At 27.6% G+C, this 19,912-nt stretch overlaps 1 protein-coding gene across 1 annotated transcript in view; it reads right to left on the bottom strand.

Moving 5' to 3' along the window:
- LOC100159631 (ubiquitin conjugation factor E4 A) overlaps positions 1-17,540 on the bottom strand; it is a 19,354-nt gene extending 1,814 nt beyond the window's left edge. The window contains exons 1-12 of the mRNA XM_001942838.4: positions 16,843-17,540; positions 15,621-15,857; positions 14,644-14,787; positions 14,268-14,582; positions 13,866-14,206; positions 10,148-10,351; positions 9,782-10,073; positions 8,136-8,281; positions 6,757-6,906; positions 1,366-1,449; positions 1,116-1,275; positions 159-330 (exon numbers count right to left, since the gene is read on the bottom strand). Of these exons, the coding sequence (XP_001942873.2) occupies positions 159-330; positions 1,116-1,275; positions 1,366-1,449; positions 6,757-6,906; positions 8,136-8,281; positions 9,782-10,073; positions 10,148-10,351; positions 13,866-14,206; positions 14,268-14,582; positions 14,644-14,787; positions 15,621-15,857; positions 16,843-17,385 (2,788 nt within the window). The 5' untranslated portion in view covers positions 17,386-17,540. The remainder of the gene's footprint in view (positions 1-158; positions 331-1,115; positions 1,276-1,365; positions 1,450-6,756; positions 6,907-8,135; positions 8,282-9,781; positions 10,074-10,147; positions 10,352-13,865; positions 14,207-14,267; positions 14,583-14,643; positions 14,788-15,620; positions 15,858-16,842) is intronic.
- Between the last annotated feature and the right edge of the window lie 2,372 nt (positions 17,541-19,912).

Below are 19,912 nucleotides of genomic sequence, written 5' to 3'. Positions count from 1 at the left end.
ATAAATAATGGTAATAGAAAAATAGTTATGGCCCAATTTGATCACTTTTAATAAAAATGAGTTTTTTTGCAAGAATGACATTTTTCTAAGGGTCCATTTCTCAAATTACAATGATTTAAGACTGAAAATATTAATTATATTTTAAACTTTTATAATACCTAAGACGTCTTCAGCCTGTTTGAAAAGTAATGGATTGTAGGATCGTCCATCTTTGGAAACAGCTAAACAAAATGCTTCACCATTTTTAGTACCTCCCAAATGTACATATATCATACAAATATTCAAAACTATTTCGGCTGGTTCAAATTTGTATTCCTTCATATCTTTAACCTATATCAAAATGTAAGACTATATTTTATTTCAATTGTAAATCATTAAATACTTATTAAAGTAAAAAATAATTAAGCAACTGGTTTTTGTTTAATATATTTTGTCTTTGTTTAAATATTTTAAAAGATGTACAAAAGATGTATATGTAAAATTAAAAAAATCTATATTTATGTAATAGGTATGTATTTTATTTTTAAAATTTAAAAAAATCGGAAAAATTAAACAAATAGCAGTTTTCAAAATTGTTTTTTATTCAATTAAATGGGATTAAATCAAAAGTTGCCACCAATATTTTTTAGGTTTTACTATATTATATTTTATTAGTTACTACTAATAGAAATTAATCAATTAAATGGACGTCACACTTGCATGTATTGTCTACGTCTTACATACGCAGTCTGAGTAGAACTCACCCAATTTCGGTAACCTATTATAAAATTTAATTGTGACAATATTTCTGAGGGCAAGACAGTGCGTTTTTCAATTAACATTCATTATATTGTTTAGAAATTGCAAAAATTTCAATATTTTTAAATGAACTTTACCTTTTCAAAATTTAAATTTTTTTAAAAAATCTCAGTGTCCTACCCACCGAAATATTTTCATCTTTTAATTTTATAACAGGTATTTTTATACTAACACCAAAATTGAGCGAATGTTACTCAGACTGCGTAAATGTGTTTTGTCTATGTTGTATATGTGGAAGTTGGAGATAACGTGATCAAAAAAAAATTGTTACAAAACAACTATTAGGTCTAACGTGTTGTAAATAAAAAAGTACTCACTTTAAATTTTTTTTTTTTTGGTCCTACTAAATGACATAAGAAGTAGTTTAACATAGCTGCTACTCTATCAACCATTGTGGGATGACAAAATATTGACTTTATTTCTGATGTAAGGTATTTAAATGTATTGATGGTTTCTTTCCCAAGAATATTATCAAATCTGTAAATACAATATTTGTTCAACAAACACATATGTAAGTATCTAAGATAAAATAAATAATAATAACAATTAACAAAAATTTATGTTTACCTAGCAATCATTCCGATGTGTTGCAAGTGTGACATATTTTGGGCTCTTTCTCTTTCAGATAAATTATTCCATTGGCCTGATTCACTAATATTAAATAGAACATACAAAATAAACTATACATTTTTAATTAAAAACGTAAAAAAAGACTCTAATTAAATATTTTTTGAGTAGTGAATAAATAAATAAAACTGAAAAGAACATCATACAGTATACAGAGTGTAACAGGAAGACCTGACAAATGAAATAACTTTTGTTCTAATCAATATTTAAAATTGTATTTTTATATATATAATTTTACATTCTGAGCGGATGAATGTATTTATTTTACAATGATGTGTTTTTTTATTTTTTTTTTAAATTTTTTTTTGTGTCTGTCATCATGCTATAGAACTGGAAAAATGCTCAGATTTTCTTCAATAATATCATTTCTGATAGGAAAATGAATCTGGTAGGTACTTTGAGGGGTCAAAAGTAAAAATCCAGTAGTTTTTAAAAGCGCTGTGAAAAACATAAGCAAAATAAAATAAAAACGGGAATTTTTACACAAAATGAATTTCGACAAAATAGATTTTGGTTGTTAACTCTAAAACAGATGACTATTGACCGTAGATCCATGAAATTTCGACTGAATGTTTATATTAGCATTTTCTATACACCATAACATTATCAAAATATTTTGACTTATTTTGAACTGTTTAGAGACATTTTAAGTTTCCAATTTTATTAGTCTTTTTTTCCTTAGAATATCAATAAAAATGGTTGAAAATGTAATACAAGGCTCCTACTATATTATTACAATGATAGTTGAAAAATATTAAAAATTCTTAGTCACAGGTTTTTTTTTTATAAGCATTTAAAGTTCAAATCTTGACAAAATACAGAAAAATCATAAAAATTAACAAATTATTTTGAGTTTTTCTGAGGATTCACTAGAGGCATATCTTTTACCGATATAGTTATTAGTGCAGCTCACTCAAGCATACCCAAATCTAAATCTTCACTCTACGATAGGGCCTCCCCTATCTGGAGGAATGATAATTGCACAGCCATAGTCAAAGCTAGATCTACTGCATTCCGGTTGTTTAGACAGTCTGGAACCTTTGCCGATTTCCTGATATATAAAAATCAATGCGCAATCACTAGAACACTTAAATTCGCCAAATTATCAGCATGGAGAGAATTCATCTCCACACTCAACCCTAGTACCCCTATTTCAAGCTTTTGGCACAGCCAAAATATTCAGACAAATAATCTCCCCCTCCTCTTCAGCTGCTAATGAAAATTGGTTTGACAATTTCTGTACAAAAGTCGCCCCAGATTATGTCCCTAAGTTCAATGAAGTTGAGTTCATTCAATGTGCTAATACAAGAGTCCATGTAGAGGACCACACCCTAACAAAGCCATTTTAATTGATTGAACTACTAAATGCTATCAACTCCAGAAGATCTCCTGCTTCTGGGTTAGATTCTATTTCATCCATCCTCATTAAAAACCTGCCAGAGAGAGCTATCAGCTGCTTACTAGATATTCTTAACAACCTATTTCTTATCCTTAAGGTACCAGTTGCTTGGCGGCAGTTTAAGGTTATCCCCATACTTAAGCTGAATACCAACTTGGCATCATATAGACTAATAGCCCTTTCTTCAACGCTTTGCAAAATAACGGAGCATATTATAAAAACTAGGTTGGATTGGTGGGTTGAACATCTGTCAATTTTACCCGAGAAACTATTTGGTTTTCTCAAAGGTCGCGGCACCCTAGAGTGCCTGTCTGGTTTGGTTGGTCCCATCTATAACGCTTTCAACAGCCGTGGTTTCCTAACCACTGCTTTCATTGATATCCGAAGCACATATAATTCCGTCCACATTCCTACATTGCTTGACATACTACACTCATATAGCGTACCTGCATCCCTTTCATAGGTGTTCTCAGTGCCGCATTTAGACATTTTGCGCCCCTGTGCAAAAAAAAATTGGCGCCCCCTAATCTCCGATGAAAACAAATTGCTTCCCCCTAAGGGGCCTACCCATGGAAAATATGGTAGATATATCCTTAATAACCTTTCAGATTTTGAGCACAGAAAAGAATATTTGTTTTACAATGTGTGCTTTTTTTAAAAAATATTGTTTAGTAATTGCTTGATCCTCTCTCTGCAAAGATACATTTGAATTTATGTCAAACCTTGCTTATAATTCATCATATAAATTGATTTTTTTTAACATATTTAAGTAGGTTGTAGATATTTCATGAATAAATAAAATAAAATTTTATAAAACTATAAAAATTAATATAAATTAAAAAAATGTCAAATAGAATAATATTAATATACTGTATTATATATAATACTATTATTAAAATAATTAAAATTATACAATTTTAATAATGCGCAAGTAAACATATTTCTGGCCACAACATTTTGACACCCATAAAATACTGGCACCCGGGGCAGTTGCACCCAGGCCCCCCCCCTAAATGCGGCCCTGGGTGTTCTGCTATACACACGAGAACTAAATTGTATCTCCCCTTCGGGGTCTCTGTCATGTCAAACCACACACATAGGGTTACCTCAAGGCAGTTATTTCAGTCCTCTACTATTTAACATATGCATGTCTGTTATTGCACTCGCTTTGGAAGAAGCCAACATCCCATACCTCATGTACGTGGATGATTTAGTTATCTTCCACTCTTATAATTACATATATAGTCATATTCTAACATGTCTGCTTTTGTCTCTTCATTTATGGCCGAATGCTGGGATATACTAGAAGCTCTCACATGCATAAGTTTTCTCCCCTGCGGAGATTTCCTTATTGTCTCTGATTCTCAAGCCAGTATTTTAGCAATCTTCAGTAACCCCTTCCACTTAGAAATGCTCCCCCATAATTCTAAAAATTTGTGCATTACTACTATTCCTCAAAATCAGGTCATTCTTCATCTCATTCCTATGGGTTCCAGGGCATATAGGCATAAATGGTAATGAGCATGTCGATTCGTTAGCTGGCTATACATTTAGTCACAATACATTGCTCATCCATTCAGGAGCTATGGAAACTGGAATGGGATTCCCTACCAGTCATATGCTTTTGGTTATAGATCATTCATGAAAAGCATCCCTAATCAACCATGGTTTCAATCCCTAAAGATGAACTGCACTGCCATAACTAAATTCACTAGATTACGCACAGGCCACAGCCTACTACAACATCACTCGTTTAAATTGGGACTTAACAGTAGTATGTATTATCCCCTTCCCAATTTTGGTGGAGAATACTGCGACTTCCAACACCTACTCATAAATTGTCCATTTCTCACTATCCATAGATCTCAGCTTAAGACTTTCTTTTACACCTCTGGTATTAATTTTTCCCTTATTGACGCTCTTTCAAATGATAATGTTAATATAATCAAACATACAATGAATTTTATTCTGCAATCAGGCCTCTGAATTTAAGCGTGTGAGCTTTACCAACTATATTCTTCAGATAATTGTCGAGATATTATTATGTATCGTTAAAATCTCATGAATCAAAAAAAAAAAAATTCATAAAAATTTTTCTTTTTAAATCCAAGATTTGAAAACGTAATATAAGATTCCTCATAAGTTTGTCTACTTTTATCAAAGATAAAATGTCTACAAAATTAAACTTTTATGAGCATTTGGAGTTCATATTTTTACAATATTGGATATTCACTCGATTTCTCATGTAGCGGTTTTGTTATTTTGTTGTAACTCAAAAACAAAAAAACTGTAGATACATGAACATATTACTGAATGTTTATATTTTCATTTTGTATTCACCATCGAATTTTGAAAATATTTTGACTCTTATTGAGCTTTTCACAGACATTATCAGTTTTCAATGTTTTTAGTTTTTTTTCTATAAATAACAATAAAATTTTATTTATTTGGTAAAAATGCGTGAAAATTTAATACAAGCACTTAACATCTTGTTACAATAGCAGTTAAAAAATATTAAAAATACATAGCCACGATTTTTTTTAAAAGCATTTAATGTTCGAATTTTAACAAAATTTAATAAATTTTTTTATATTCATATTGTAGTTAAAAATTTATAAAATGTTCAACTTTTATATCTAAGGATTAAAATTTAAAAGAAGTTTCCACATAAATAGGTTATATATATATATAAATCACTTTATTCACAATATTATAATATCATCAAATATACTTAGTGATATCATAGGCTGACTGACCGTCTTCGCTCAGAATCCTTTTTCTTATAAAATGATATTATTATATCATTGAATTCAAATTTAATACCACTACAGTGACCTACTTGTAACCTACTATACAGCAGAGCGACACCCACTTGCCCACATTTTTTGACTTCTTATATGCAAATTCTATAGCATTTATTATTTTTATTTTTATTTTTTAATACTAACAATAACCAATTTTAAATCTGATTTAATTATTTTGGAAAAATTCAAAATGGCCAATTCGTAAATCTAGTTACTAGAAAAACATTTATTTAAGTCATAGTTTTTTTTTTTATAATTTTTTGAAATATCATTATTTTATCCAACCTTTAATTTGTAAAAAACATTTCAAATTGATAAATTATAAACTTTATTTTAAATGTTTTTAAAAAATGTTTTAATAAGTACATGTAAAAATCTAGATATTTTTTTAAAAAGTTATTACCTTCCAAATTATTGAACTTTAACAAATTTGTACATTTTATAAAAATTATAAAAAATATACTACATGACTTAATACATATTTTTACAGTTAAAATTCTTCTAAAAACAAGATTTACAAATTGGCAATTTTAAATTAAAATTTTTTATTTTAAGTATAAAAAAATAAAAGTAAAAAATGTTATAATATAATATGTGAAGCGCAAGTCAATATATTATATATAATACAATTTTTTTTAAATATTGAATAGAAACAAAGTTGTTTGGATTTTCTGTTACACCATGTATAGCACTAGAAAATCTTAATCATTTTCAGGTTTTCAAGCAGAAACATTAAATGCACATTATTTTTTTCATAAATACTATTGCTCATAAACAAAATTATTGAGGCATTGATGTAAGTTATAATTTATATCATTAGTAACATAATCTGCCATTTTTTAAATTTGTAACTTAACCTTGATACAAACCAAAAGTTGATTCAACAAGAAAGACATGTGGTGCATGTCAGAACAAAATAAAAGGTCAACTTGAGCAATGTGAATATTGATAAAATAAAATTAAAAATGGTTCGGTACCTTTCTTAATAAAATAAGAAAAATATTTTTACATAACTTACTTTACTTAATCACCCAGTTTTAATTTTTTCTTATTATTCAATGAATTAATTTAATAATATTTAATAACATTTTGTTTCGTGATCAAATAGTAATAATTATATTTACTTACTGAGCAGTTTGCATTTGTCTCAACTGAGCCATATTTGTTAATGCTTCGTCTAATAAGAACACAGCATCATTCATTAATAAATTAATGAATCTTAAAAATAATGGTGGGGAAGCTGCTTCCATATTATTTTCTGCATCTTTAGCCAATGATCTTAAAAAATGTATTACAACAATTAATACTTGAACAAATAACAATATTTTTATATACATTTGTTGCGGATTATATTATTTTTATACTATAAATATATAGTACATACTCTATACAATAGGTGAATTTGAAAACATTTTAATTTTAAGTTTAACATAAATCACCATGGGGGAAACTATCCAGTAATAGAACCATCAGGAATTAATTTCATAATTTAAATGTCATCTGGAATAGTTTCTTTACCTGTGGGTTAAACCAAGTGGGTTGATTTTATAGGACTGTTTGATGTGGTATTTTTTTTAGTCTTTAGTTTTTGACAGTTTTTATGTTTAGGTATTTGTGAAGTGTGTTGTTTGAGATGTAACACTAAGAAAAGGCTATTAATCAGAGGGATGTTGTCAGCATACGTTGCAATAAGTGTGCTCTCAGAACTAGGAATGTCTGAAGTGAACACATTTTAAAGGTATTGTGAAAGGTACTACCCTGGGGGACTCCTGCATGGATTTTAAAGAATGACAAAAATGAAAATCCATGTCTAACAAAAAAATATGATTAGAAAAATAGAATTGCACCAGTAAATACAGTGGAGTTAGGAAAATCTTTTTTTAATTTGAAGAAAAGAACGGTATGTCAGACTTTATTAAAGGCTTGTGAGACATCTAGAAAGACACCTGGGCAGTATTTTTTGTATACAAAACATAACGCAATTTTGTCTATTATTTGGTGTAAGATGGTGTTTGGTACTGAATCCAAATTGTGTATTAGGGATGACATATTTAAAATTTGTGTAAGTGTAATTGTTTCAAACAATTTGGCTAGGGCACATAATAGGCTCATGGGCTTATATTTTTTGGTTTATTATGTTTAAGAATAAGAATTATAACAGACAATTTCCAAATTAGTAGAAAACAGATAGTTTATTAGCATTACTAAAAATTCTTAAAAATTAAAAAATTAAAATATTGAAATAATACTTTTAGATGACCAAACCATGAATGGTTTAATCATAATGCTTAACTTAGGAGGCTATGCCTAACCTGCACACTACGATTTTCGTTAAGGGTACATGCCTAAATATAAAATTAGGAGGTGGGTATACCCCATGTTTCCACGTGTATCCTCCACTACACCACTGCCCGTAAATAGGAACGATGCTAAATGCCTAAATGACAATAATTGACATCATCCGCAGCAATAAAATTGTGTTAATAATTAATACATAAATTTATTACTTGAATACTTCTCTGTGTTCTTCTAATTTCCACAAATAATCCATTACAACATACATTGGTCGGCGATAATTAAATTTTTGTTCAAATTCCACACTTTGTCCAGTCATTTCAATTCCCACAAACACATCTAATAGAGCATGAACAATCTTAAAAAGAAAGAATTAATAAAAATAATGATTAAATGTTACATTTATTATGACAAGGGTTAAGATGTTTATGACCTAAATTATTAATAAATAAATACTTTAGAAAATACACAAAAAATGTTCAAGTATATACTTGAGAGGAGGCAAAATCCCCATGTGTTGTCTTACAAATGAACCATGTAGTAAATCTGCATTTGGAATAATAAATTTGGGGTTGTTAAATAAAATATCAAAGTGAATTGATCTATTATCAAATTTAAGTGATACAATTATCTAAGGCATCTCCTAGATTTTAGTATTTACGAGGACGCTACAGATATTTGTTGTCTCCGTCGTACAAGTGCATACCAAATTACATACCAAATTTACACTCAGCAGATCACATTTAACTCAGTTAGTTAAAAAATTAGAGTGAATCGACCTATTATGAAATTTGATGGTAAGAACATTATCTGTGTTTGAATGTGGGTTTTTTATTTGTTTGTATACGGGTTTTTTTTTTTACAATTATTTTTATATGAGAATTTTTAATTTACATTATATTATATACGTAGCTTACTAAAAAATTTAAATATCGTAAAAACCCACATCCAAACACAGATAATGTACTTACCATCAAGTTTTATAATAGGTTAATTCACTCGAACAGAGCTAAACACGTTCTCCTGAGCGTAAATTAGCTATGTTACACATTAGTAAGTTGAAGACAACAAATGGTTGTGTAGCGTCCTCTTAATAATATTAGAATTTTAATGTGAATTATGAGGATTTTAAGTTATAATATTTTACAAGGTTATAACTTATAAGTTTATAACTCAAATCAAAATTTTAATACTATTAAAAATCAATGAGATAGTCTTGATAATATTTTATTAAATATTATAACATTCTTACCTTTTAATTTATTGATATGTCAATTATCACTAATAATAAAGCTAACAATACAAAATTGGATCTTCTGAACTCAAATTAGCCATGTAGCGTTATTGTAAGACAGATATAACACATGTAGGTTCGGTGTACTCAAAATAATCTAATATTATATGAAAAAATTTTATTATTCCTAATTGGTTGGAAATATACTATACATTTTTAAAAGATTATTAATAGAAGCTACATGGTCATATTAGTGTTTTGCTGGTGTTGTGATAACAACAATTATACTTTACCTAACCTGTATGTACATGGATCAATGTATGACATAAGTACTTATAATGCTTGTGCAATGTGAATGAGCACAATAAATCATAACCTGTACATAACAAATCTAATAATAAAAAGCTGTTATTTTTATGATCTTTGTTGAAATCTAAAATATAAAAAAATGTGTGTTTATAACTGAAAATGTTTTAAGAATAAATATTTTATATAACTGCTTCTACATCAAACACAGCAGATTTATAATTTAGTCTGCAATGTGTACCGTTAAAAAAATATATTAGTCATAAATATCCTAACTCAATTTATAGCAAAATTTAATTCTAATAATTTATTAATTACTTGTTTACGATGGGGATGACTTAAAAATAATAACTCTCTGTAATATGACCCTATTGAATTTGTTACAGAGCTATCTTCATCCATATGTGGTAATAAGCAATCTAAACATTCAGCTAGACGAGCCCGCAAATGTGGATTTCTCACTCGACTATTTGATGTCATAAAGATTAAAACAGCATTTAATAATTCACTAACTAATGAAAAACCAGGTTCCTCTAAAGATCGAGAATGAAAACGACGCACCAATGTTAAATATCGCCAAATATTTTCCAACAAAAATTCTGGAATGCATCTAAAAACACAAATTATTATTTTTTATTCTATTTACTAAGGTAAATAAAGTTTATAAAAAATTAATAATTTTACTTTAATGTAGGAGGAACAACACTAGGCAACGGAAATTCAATAACTGAGAATTTATTTGGACAATAAGACTGAAGGTTATTTGATTGAAAATCTTTGTCTACATCCAACACAACTTGAGTAAGCCAAATACATGTTGCTTTTTGAAATTGACTCAAAAGATGTAATGTTGTTGGTTCTAAAAGAACAGCTTTCATAGATAGGTATCTAAAAAAACAGTAAAATATAGTTTCATAAAATAAATTATGTCTGATAATGATATGATATATAAGAACATTTTTATTTAAATACAGTTAAATTTCTATAGCTCAAACCTAAAAAGAATAAAAAAACAATTTAAGATAAAGAAGTCTTACATAAAAAAATTTACATATTCTATACTTTTTACCCACCTTTTTTCCACCAGTTTATACAAAATAATAAAAAAGGTGTGCACGTGGGTGTCGCTCTGCTGTGCCTGTACAGTAGGTTACATGTGGGTCAGTCAGCCTATGATATTACTAAGTATGTTTGATGATATTATATTGCGAATAAAGTGATTTATATATATAACCTATTTACATGGAAACTTCTTTCAAAATTTCAATCCTTAGATATAAAAGTTGAACATTTTATAAATTTTTAACTACGAAATAAATATAAAAATTTTTAAATATTAAATTTGATACATTTTATCAAAATTCGAACTTTAAATGCTTATAAAAAAAATTGTAACTATGTATTTTTAATATTTTTCAACTACTATTGTAACAATATGTTAGGACTTAAGGAGCCTTGTATTACATTTTCACGTTTTTTTACTAAATAAATATAGTTTTATTGACATTTATAGAAAAAAAAAACGAAAAAAATTGAAGATTGTAAATGTACGTGAACAGCTCAAAACAAGTCAAAATAATATTATGATGTATAGAAAATGCTAATATAAACATTCAGTGAAATTTTCATGTATCTACAGTTATTCCTTTTTGAATTCGCTACATGAGAAATCAAGTGAATGTAGAAAAAATGTGAACATCAAATGCTCATAAAAATTTAACTTGATTTCCTTGTGAACATTTTTTTTTTTTTTAAATAGACAAACTTATGAGAAATCTTGTATTATATTTTCAAATTTTAGATTTAAAAAGAAAAATGTTTATGAAATCTCAACTCAAAATAATTTTCTAATTGAAGACTAGACTAATAATTCTAGTTTAGCAACCTATCGATTTTTAAGGTTTTTTTTTTTTGCAAAATGTGTCTTGGGGTGATTAATAAGAATGAAAAAAAAAAAAAAAGGTCGGACGGACTTAGTTTTGAAGTTATCGCTGAAAAACTTCATACAGTAGATTTTTTTCAAAACCCCGGGGGAGTTGGGGGCTGAGCAAAACTTTATCGTGTTCAAAAAATGATAATATAAACATTTGTTTTAAAACTTTAACTACACCAAAAACCAAAATTTGTCAAAAATTGATTTTGTATAAAAATTCTCGGTTTTCCTTATTTTAGATTCTGAGTGAAACGATGAATGTATTAATTTTACAATGATGTGTGTTTTTTTTTTAATTTTTTTTAATTTTTTTTTAATTTTTTTTTTTGTGTCTGTGTACTCGATAAGTAGTCGAAATAATGCTTCGATTTTCAACTTTAGTATCTTATGTTCGATTGGAAAGTGAATATCGTTGGTGCATTGGGGAGGTCAAAATTTAAATTTACCAGTAATTTTCAAAAGCGCCAAAAAAACCAAAGAAAAATAAAGGAAAAACGGGAATTTTTACGCAAAATCAATTTTTCACAAAATTGAATTTGGTTTTTGGTGTACTTTAAAAAAAAATGACCGTAGATACATGAAATTTTGACTGAATGTTTATATTAGCATTTTCTATACACCATAACATTTTCAAAATATTTTGAACTGTTTAGAGACATTTTGATTTTCCATTTTATTTTAGTTTTTTTTCTAAAAATATCAATTAAATTTTATTTGTTGATTAAAAAAGCATGAAAATTTAATAGAAGGCTCCTAGTATATTGTTTCAAAAGCAGATGAAAAATATTAAAAATCCTTAGTCACAGTTTTTTTTTATAAGCATTTAAAGTTCAAAAATTGACAAAATATGGAAAAATCACGAAAATTAGCATATTATTTTGAGTTAAGAATTCGTAAAAATTTTTAAAAATTTTTAAATTTTTAAATCTAAGATTTTGAAATGTAATACAAGATTCCTTATAAGATTAGCTACCTTTATTAAACAAAAAATATCTATAAGAAAGTCAAATTAAATTTTTATGATCGTTTGAAATTCAAATTTTTACAACATTGGGGTATTCACTCGATTTCTCATGTATCGATTTCCTTATTTTGTTGTAATACAAAAATGAATAACTGTAGATACATGAAAATTTTACTGAATGTTTATATTAGCATTTCCTATACACCATAACATTTTGAAAATATTTTGACTCTTTTTAAACTGTTTACGGACATTTTCAGTTTTTAATTTTTTTAGTTTTTTTTTCTATAAATATCAATAAAGTTTTATCTGTTGGGCCAAAAAGTGTAAAAATTTAATACAAAGCTCCTGATATATTGTTACAATATCAGTTGAAAAACATTAAAAATACATAGGCAAAATTTTTTTTATAAGCATTTAAAGATCGAATTTTGACAAAATTTATCAAATTTTAATTTAAATAATTATTTTGTAGTTAAAAATTTATAAAATGTTCAACTTTTGTATCTAAGAATTGAAAATTTAAAACAAGATTCCACATAAGTAATTAATTCTGTTACCAAAAAATCTAAAAATAAATTTACACAGTTTATTTTTATAGTCATTTTAAGTATAAATTTGGACGAAATTACATATTAAAAACCTAGAATAACTATTTTAGTTATTTTGTTGTGATTGTATAATATTATTCTTGGGTATACTTGAAACTTCTAAAGTATACTATTATATATCTATGATAGTATCACGGTTTGTTGTTGATGTATAACGCGTTATAAGTACCTAATAGATATTATGATATGATTAATTTGGAATTTATTACAGGTACTTACTATAGGTAAATTTTTTTTTAAATACTATAGACTATAATATAATATTATGTCTTATACCTAGACTGACATACCGTCTCCGCTCAGAATCGTTTTTCTTATACAATGATATTATATTATTGAATTCAAATATAATACCATCCATTATACAGTGACCCACTTGTAACCTACTGTACAGCAGAGCGAAATCCACTTACCCACTTTTTTTTTTATGTTTTTCACGGCACTTTCGAAAATTACAGTGAATTTTAGAATTTGACCCCCCCTCCATCGCACCAACTTTATTCACTTTCTTATAAGATACTGTTGAAGAAAATCGAATAAGTTTTACAGACACAAAAATTTAAAATGTAAAAAAAATTTAAAAACACACATCATTCTAAAACCAATACATTCATTGCTCCACTCAGAATCTAAAAGAAAGAATAGTAAATATATAATGTTAATACTATTATTAGCTGACTATGAGCTACAGTAATTGACTACTGGGTAAATTAAATTCAAAGAAAGGAATCTATGCAAAATAAATAATATATTAAGATGTTTGAATCAGAAAAACACCATAACAATTATTCAAAATCGTATATATATCAGTAGTACCACTATATTTCTAAAACAAATTTTTTAGATAATTAATGTTTAGGATTAGTTTCATTTAAATAATTCAATTGAATTTACTTGGTCATTTCACCTTCCATTCGATCATTAATAAGTTTCATTACTTCGGATGTGGCTGCACCAGATTGTGTAGCATCTACAAAAGTCTGTTGCATTCTTGCTAACTCTTGGTTAATATTTGTCATTTTTTCTTGTACTTGAGCAAAACCTATCTCTAAAGACTTTTGTGTCATGTAAAAACATTCTGTGATGAAATTAAACTGTCCTTTAGCTACAGGTCTATGGTCTGAAGAATTATCATCTTCACTAGAATCTTCAATATTAGTTGGTAAAAGCATAGTGTGTTCATTTAATTTTAATAGATGTACTCCACGTTGCCTACTTTCTTCATTATTAAGAACCTAAACACATAATTATTAGAATAATAACTTACAATATCAGTTATAAATAATTGTAACTAACTTTTGCAGCACAGTAGGTAGGATCAATTTTCAACAATTTTGAATTATCTGTATTAGAAATAAATGGTTGACACAGCCTTAAAAGAACCGCACTTAAGTTTAATGCAAATCCATCTGAAATAAATCCTAACATTGACATTTCAATATTCCATAATTTACAGCGTCCCATGTTTTTTTCTAAGCAACTTCCCAACCAAGATAATGTCTTATGTTTCACTTCAGGTCCAGCTTTTAGGAGGGATAATACAATTTTATGCAATTGAACATGTAATGTTTCTAAACCACGCCATATGTTACTTTCCATTGGACCAGATAACTGTTACAAATAAATATTTAAAAGAAATGTTATATTATGAGACAACTTGAAATATACCAACCTCTTCCATGGGTTTTTGGAAATATTCAAATTTACCCCCTGGTGTTTGTGGTAAACCTGATATTGCAAAAACAGCTCCAAGCACTGTATTTGTAAAATGTAAGCCGGGAGATGTATCTGGTACATAACAATCATCAATCAACAACTACAAAATAAGAATACATTTATAGTAAAAGTTGTATAACAAAAAGTATTCATAAGGGATATTAAAATAATTTCAAATGATTACAAATATTAATTATGTTTTTAAATATATAAAGCCTTTATACTAGTACCTACTGGTGTCCACAATAAAAACATTTACAATTTTAGCCATTGAAAGAATTTCTATCAACCAAAATTAGTTTAAGTTGTACCCACAGGTCTTATCTATAAAATAGTAAAGACCTGTAGATCGGGCATGTATTAAAAGCTATACTTAAAAATTAAAAACCATTTAAAACACAATATACTATACACGATTGTGCTCAGACAAATTACCAAAAAGTTTCAGTCTCTTTTAAAGGGACGTCATAGTGACTTTTGTTGTCTCTGTCTTACAATTGCGTAACATAGGGACTTTTACGCATAGCAGAACACATCTATCTCCGTTAGTTTAAAAACTAATGGTTTTTTATTATATTTTAATTTTAAAGCGAGTAATGTGTTTTTTTTTTTTTAATTGTAAACTATTTGTACATCTTAATATAAAAATATAATAAAAATCCTATGTCATTGTCTAGATAATAATCTTACTTTTAAATTGTATAAGAGGTCAATTTGCTCTAATTTTTAAACTAACGGAGATAAATGATAATGCTGAGCATAAAATTTGCTACCTTACACACTTCTAACTTTCTAAGACAGAGACAACAAATGTTACTGTAACGTCCCCTTAATAAAACACTCACAATATATAGTATGTTTAGATATAAAACCATTAATAATAAGTAATAACCATTAATGGTGTTATAACTAACAATTTTAACTGGAACTTACATTAGCTAATAATGGTTCTGCAGAGAATACTTGTAGTAACGCAATCTCACAATGCGGTAAAAATGTAATTGTTGATTGTAATATTTTTTCTTTTACTTTCTTAAGTATTGGTTGGTATATACTTTGAATTTGTGACTCTCCATCATCTTCATCCAAAATAATTTGTTTATTAACAGAAGTAAAAAATTTCAGGTAATCTTCAAAAGATGCCATATTGGTTTCAAATATTTTTAAAACCTAAAATAATATTAAATTAATGGATTATAATTCTTAAGTAACATCTGTTTCAATACCTATTCCTTCCAATAGGTAGTTCATATTTCATAATTTGGTGATAAATAAGTAAATATTTAAAATATTCATTATTCACAATTTAACATTATTCACATTACCTATTGAAATTAACATTGTAAGAAAAACTGTATCTTAGATACAAGATATCAAGTAACTTGCTATTTACATAAAATAAATTAAAATGTAAATTTGCTTTAGTAAAAATATAAATCTATGAAGATCTTTTTGAGGAATTTTTGAATATAATAATCATAAAATGTTGACAACAATTTTATTATTATAAATTAATGCTCCTTTATCCAAAGTATTTGAAAGGATTAATTAATACTTAGGACAAAAAAAAATACTTATAATATGTGTAATCTAAAACATTAGTTATAACAATGGAAAATATTAATTTATTAGATAAAAAAATTGAAATGAACAAGTTATCATCATAATAAAATTAATGAAAGTTCAATACTTTTCCAAACAATTTAGAAAACTATCGTCAATAAATTAAATACAGTGGCTATTTACACATCCAATGTGAAACAATATAATTTTAATGTTTTTTTTTTATGTTATAAAATGAGAGTAGGAGGATTGAGAATATATTTCTGTACAAGGTACCTAGCATAATAAAGTAGAAGCAATTCCCAGTGTTTACGGCATAGATTAGTTGTACAAACCTTAAGGCTGGGGATAAAGTCAGTCAGACCATGAAATTCAATTTTAAAGATAAAAGTTTAATATTAATTGATTAGTTTATCATTTGTTTTAAACAATACTTATAAGCTATAAGGGCTTACAAATGTCTGGTAATCAACACTTAACCGTCCGAATTCTGCTGGTAATAAAATCTGTTATTAGTCGGTTAGCATTAACCAACACTTTACCGGACATTGGAACAAAGGCTCTTAATAGTATAAAAATAATTAAAATGTACCTGATCATTAATGTTTTGAGGACTATACAAATCAGGTTGTTTAAGAGCTGTAGATACATTTGTACACAAAAATCCAAATATTTTTGAATAAGTATCTTCTCCGATTGATGGATAACGATTTTCTTGTTTAGCAAAAGTCAATTCAATGAAGCATTGAAATAAATATACAATGCACTCATTCTCCTTAGTATGTGAAGTAATTAATACATTGGGTTTGGTCTTGAGTAAATATGGTATTGGATCAGCCAATAGTGTTCTTTCGAAAATTATTTGTTCAAGAATTTCTAATTCTTCTCCATTATTGACATTTGACTTCAATACTTCTAATAAATCTGGTAAATAAATAACTGGAGAGTCGTATTCTTTATCGAAGCGAGGTATCATTGTAAAATGAAATACATTTTCAACAAGTTTATTTAAAGTTTCATCAATACCATTATTTATTAATGCCATTTTAGAATTAGAACCTGTTGTGTTATCCGTAGATTCACAAGAATTATCGAGATTTTTTTTTTTAAATATAGCGAATTCGTTTCCCGACATTTGTAGTTTGTAGCATGTACACGTATGAATAAAATAGTAAATTAACAGAACAAAACAGCCAACAAAATTAAACAACTAGTTCCAGCGGATTAGGCAAAGATATACAATTACCACAGAATAAATTCTGTGATATTCATAGATTATAAAGATTTATTATCTATGGTGATATCACAGAATGTATTACATTTTAAATATTATGATAAGGATAACAAATAAAAATATGACCATGGCAGCCCCAAGGTTTATGGATTATAATTTATAATCTAAAAACCTTGCAAGGCAGCAGGCTGGGAGGCCTATCGATGCTAGGAATTATTTATAATTGAACATTCTTTTCCTGTTATATCAAGGCATCAAGCCCCTGATGACTTGTATGTTCTAAATTATTTGTATACACCTATTTAAATACTTTCTTTTTATCAAATACAACTATTTATATAATTAACTAAATTGTCATTTTTAAATTTCCTATTACAAAAAAAATATATGAAAAATGTAAGAGTTAATTCACTAAATTATCACATATTATAATGCTTTCAAAGTGCATTATTTAGAAAAATTAACAAATAATAATTATTAATTATTAATTAATATATTGATTTTAAATACAATTCATAATACTAGTATTCATATTACCTATGTGTCACCAAAATGTACATATTTTGAATATCTTTTTATAAGCATTTATTACTCAGGTCTCAGTTGTACCTATCACCATTGATTTTATAATATATTCATAATATTTATAGTATATTATAAAATAAATGCTATTACCTATTTATTATTATAAATTAACTGAGATCCTGGGGATAGAAACACATCATCTATATATGCTAAATGGTTGATAGACTTATATGGTCATCTTAGATCAGTGCTTATTTTCTTTAGACTTTAAGCGTTTATGGAAAAAGTTTAAATACTTAAATTTTAATATTATTATTAATATTTCTCAAAAGTATATTATAACATTAATTTATTATACATTTTAATAATTTATCTGTTTGAAATAGTACCTACATGTAATTTTAGTATATACCTTATGTCCTTATTTAGAAAAAACAATTAATAATTTTGATTAAGGGAGCCTTGACAGTTTTACATTAAATTTAGTGGGCCTCATGTCAAAAAAATTTGAGAAGCACTGTACTAGATTATACTGTAAAATATCTAAATATATATAACTATCTGTCCCGGTAAAAGATGTTTGTAATGTTGCATTTCAATACACCTTGCTATGATCATAGCACAGAATAGATTAATTTTCATCTATTGAAGATATTCAAGAAGAAAAATTCGATGCGTATCGATATGGAATAGTTACGTACCTATGAAGATTTTCAAGAAGAAAAATTTGATACGTATCGGTATGGAATAGTACGTATCGGTATGGAATAGTACGTATCGGTATGGAATAGTACGTATCAGTATGGAATAGTTACGTACCGGCTCGTATCGAAGTCTCGTATTGAGTCCGATACGGGTCCGATACGTATCGCTTGTATATTATTGCACATGTAACTTCTTGAACGCTCTTGAACTAAAATTTCTTCCTTGAAAATCTTGAATATAGAAATACGATATACGGAATAGTTACGTACCGGTTCGTATCGAAGTCTGAGTCCGATACGTATCGCTTATAACTTCTTGAACGCTTTTGAACTCAAATTTCTTCCTTGAAAATCTTGATACCGTGATCAATATGAGGCTCCCTGATTATCTCTATGCTATAGATTCTATATGCCACGATATAAATAATACGGTGTATAGTCATTTCCTATGTTTGATCCTTTGATCATATACTTGTATAGTTGTATATATTATATGATATAAGGTTTGATCACAGAATATAACAATTTGGTTTGATTAAGAAATTTTTTAGTTATATTTTGACGGCATTTAATGCAGTAATTATCCGCCAAAAGCGCTAAGAAGGCCGATTATTTAAATAATTATATATAGCATTTAGACTTTCTACGATCTAATCACGGCTGAAGTAGTTAAATGTCTCCTCAAAAGAGCCATTGTTCATATTACTCATATTTTCAACTCAATAATCAGATTATCTTATTTTCCTTTACTATGGAAGTTCTCGACAATCATCATGATCCATAAGCCAAATAAGCCAGCTGATACAACTTCTTCTTACAGACCAATAAGTCTTCTTCCCTTCCTTGCGAAAATTCTAGAAAAACTTATACTTAAACGCATCCTACCAATAATTTCTGACAAGAAAGTTCTGCCGGACTATCAGTTTGGTTTTCGTTCTTCGCATTCGACGACCCATCAACTGCATAGGGTAGTAGATGCAATATCTTTCTCTCTGGAAAAAAAATTATTTTGTACAGCAGCTTTCTTAGACATATCGTAAGCTTTTGATAGAGTCTGGCACGATGGTCTCCTCCATAAACTAAAAACATATCTTCCTTCACCCTTCTATCTTCTAATCAAATCATACCTAACTGAACGTACCTTCCAAATACGATACGGGTCTGACACGTCAAGTATTGGCAGTATAAGTGCTGGGGTT

The sequence above is a fragment of the Acyrthosiphon pisum genome, chromosome A2 (genome assembly GCF_005508785.2).
Source record: "Acyrthosiphon pisum isolate AL4f chromosome A2, pea_aphid_22Mar2018_4r6ur, whole genome shotgun sequence".
NCBI lineage: Eukaryota > Metazoa > Arthropoda > Insecta > Hemiptera > Aphididae > Acyrthosiphon > Acyrthosiphon pisum.
The sequence above is the reverse complement of the archived record's forward strand: the minus strand, read 5'-3'. Positions and strand labels throughout refer to the sequence as shown.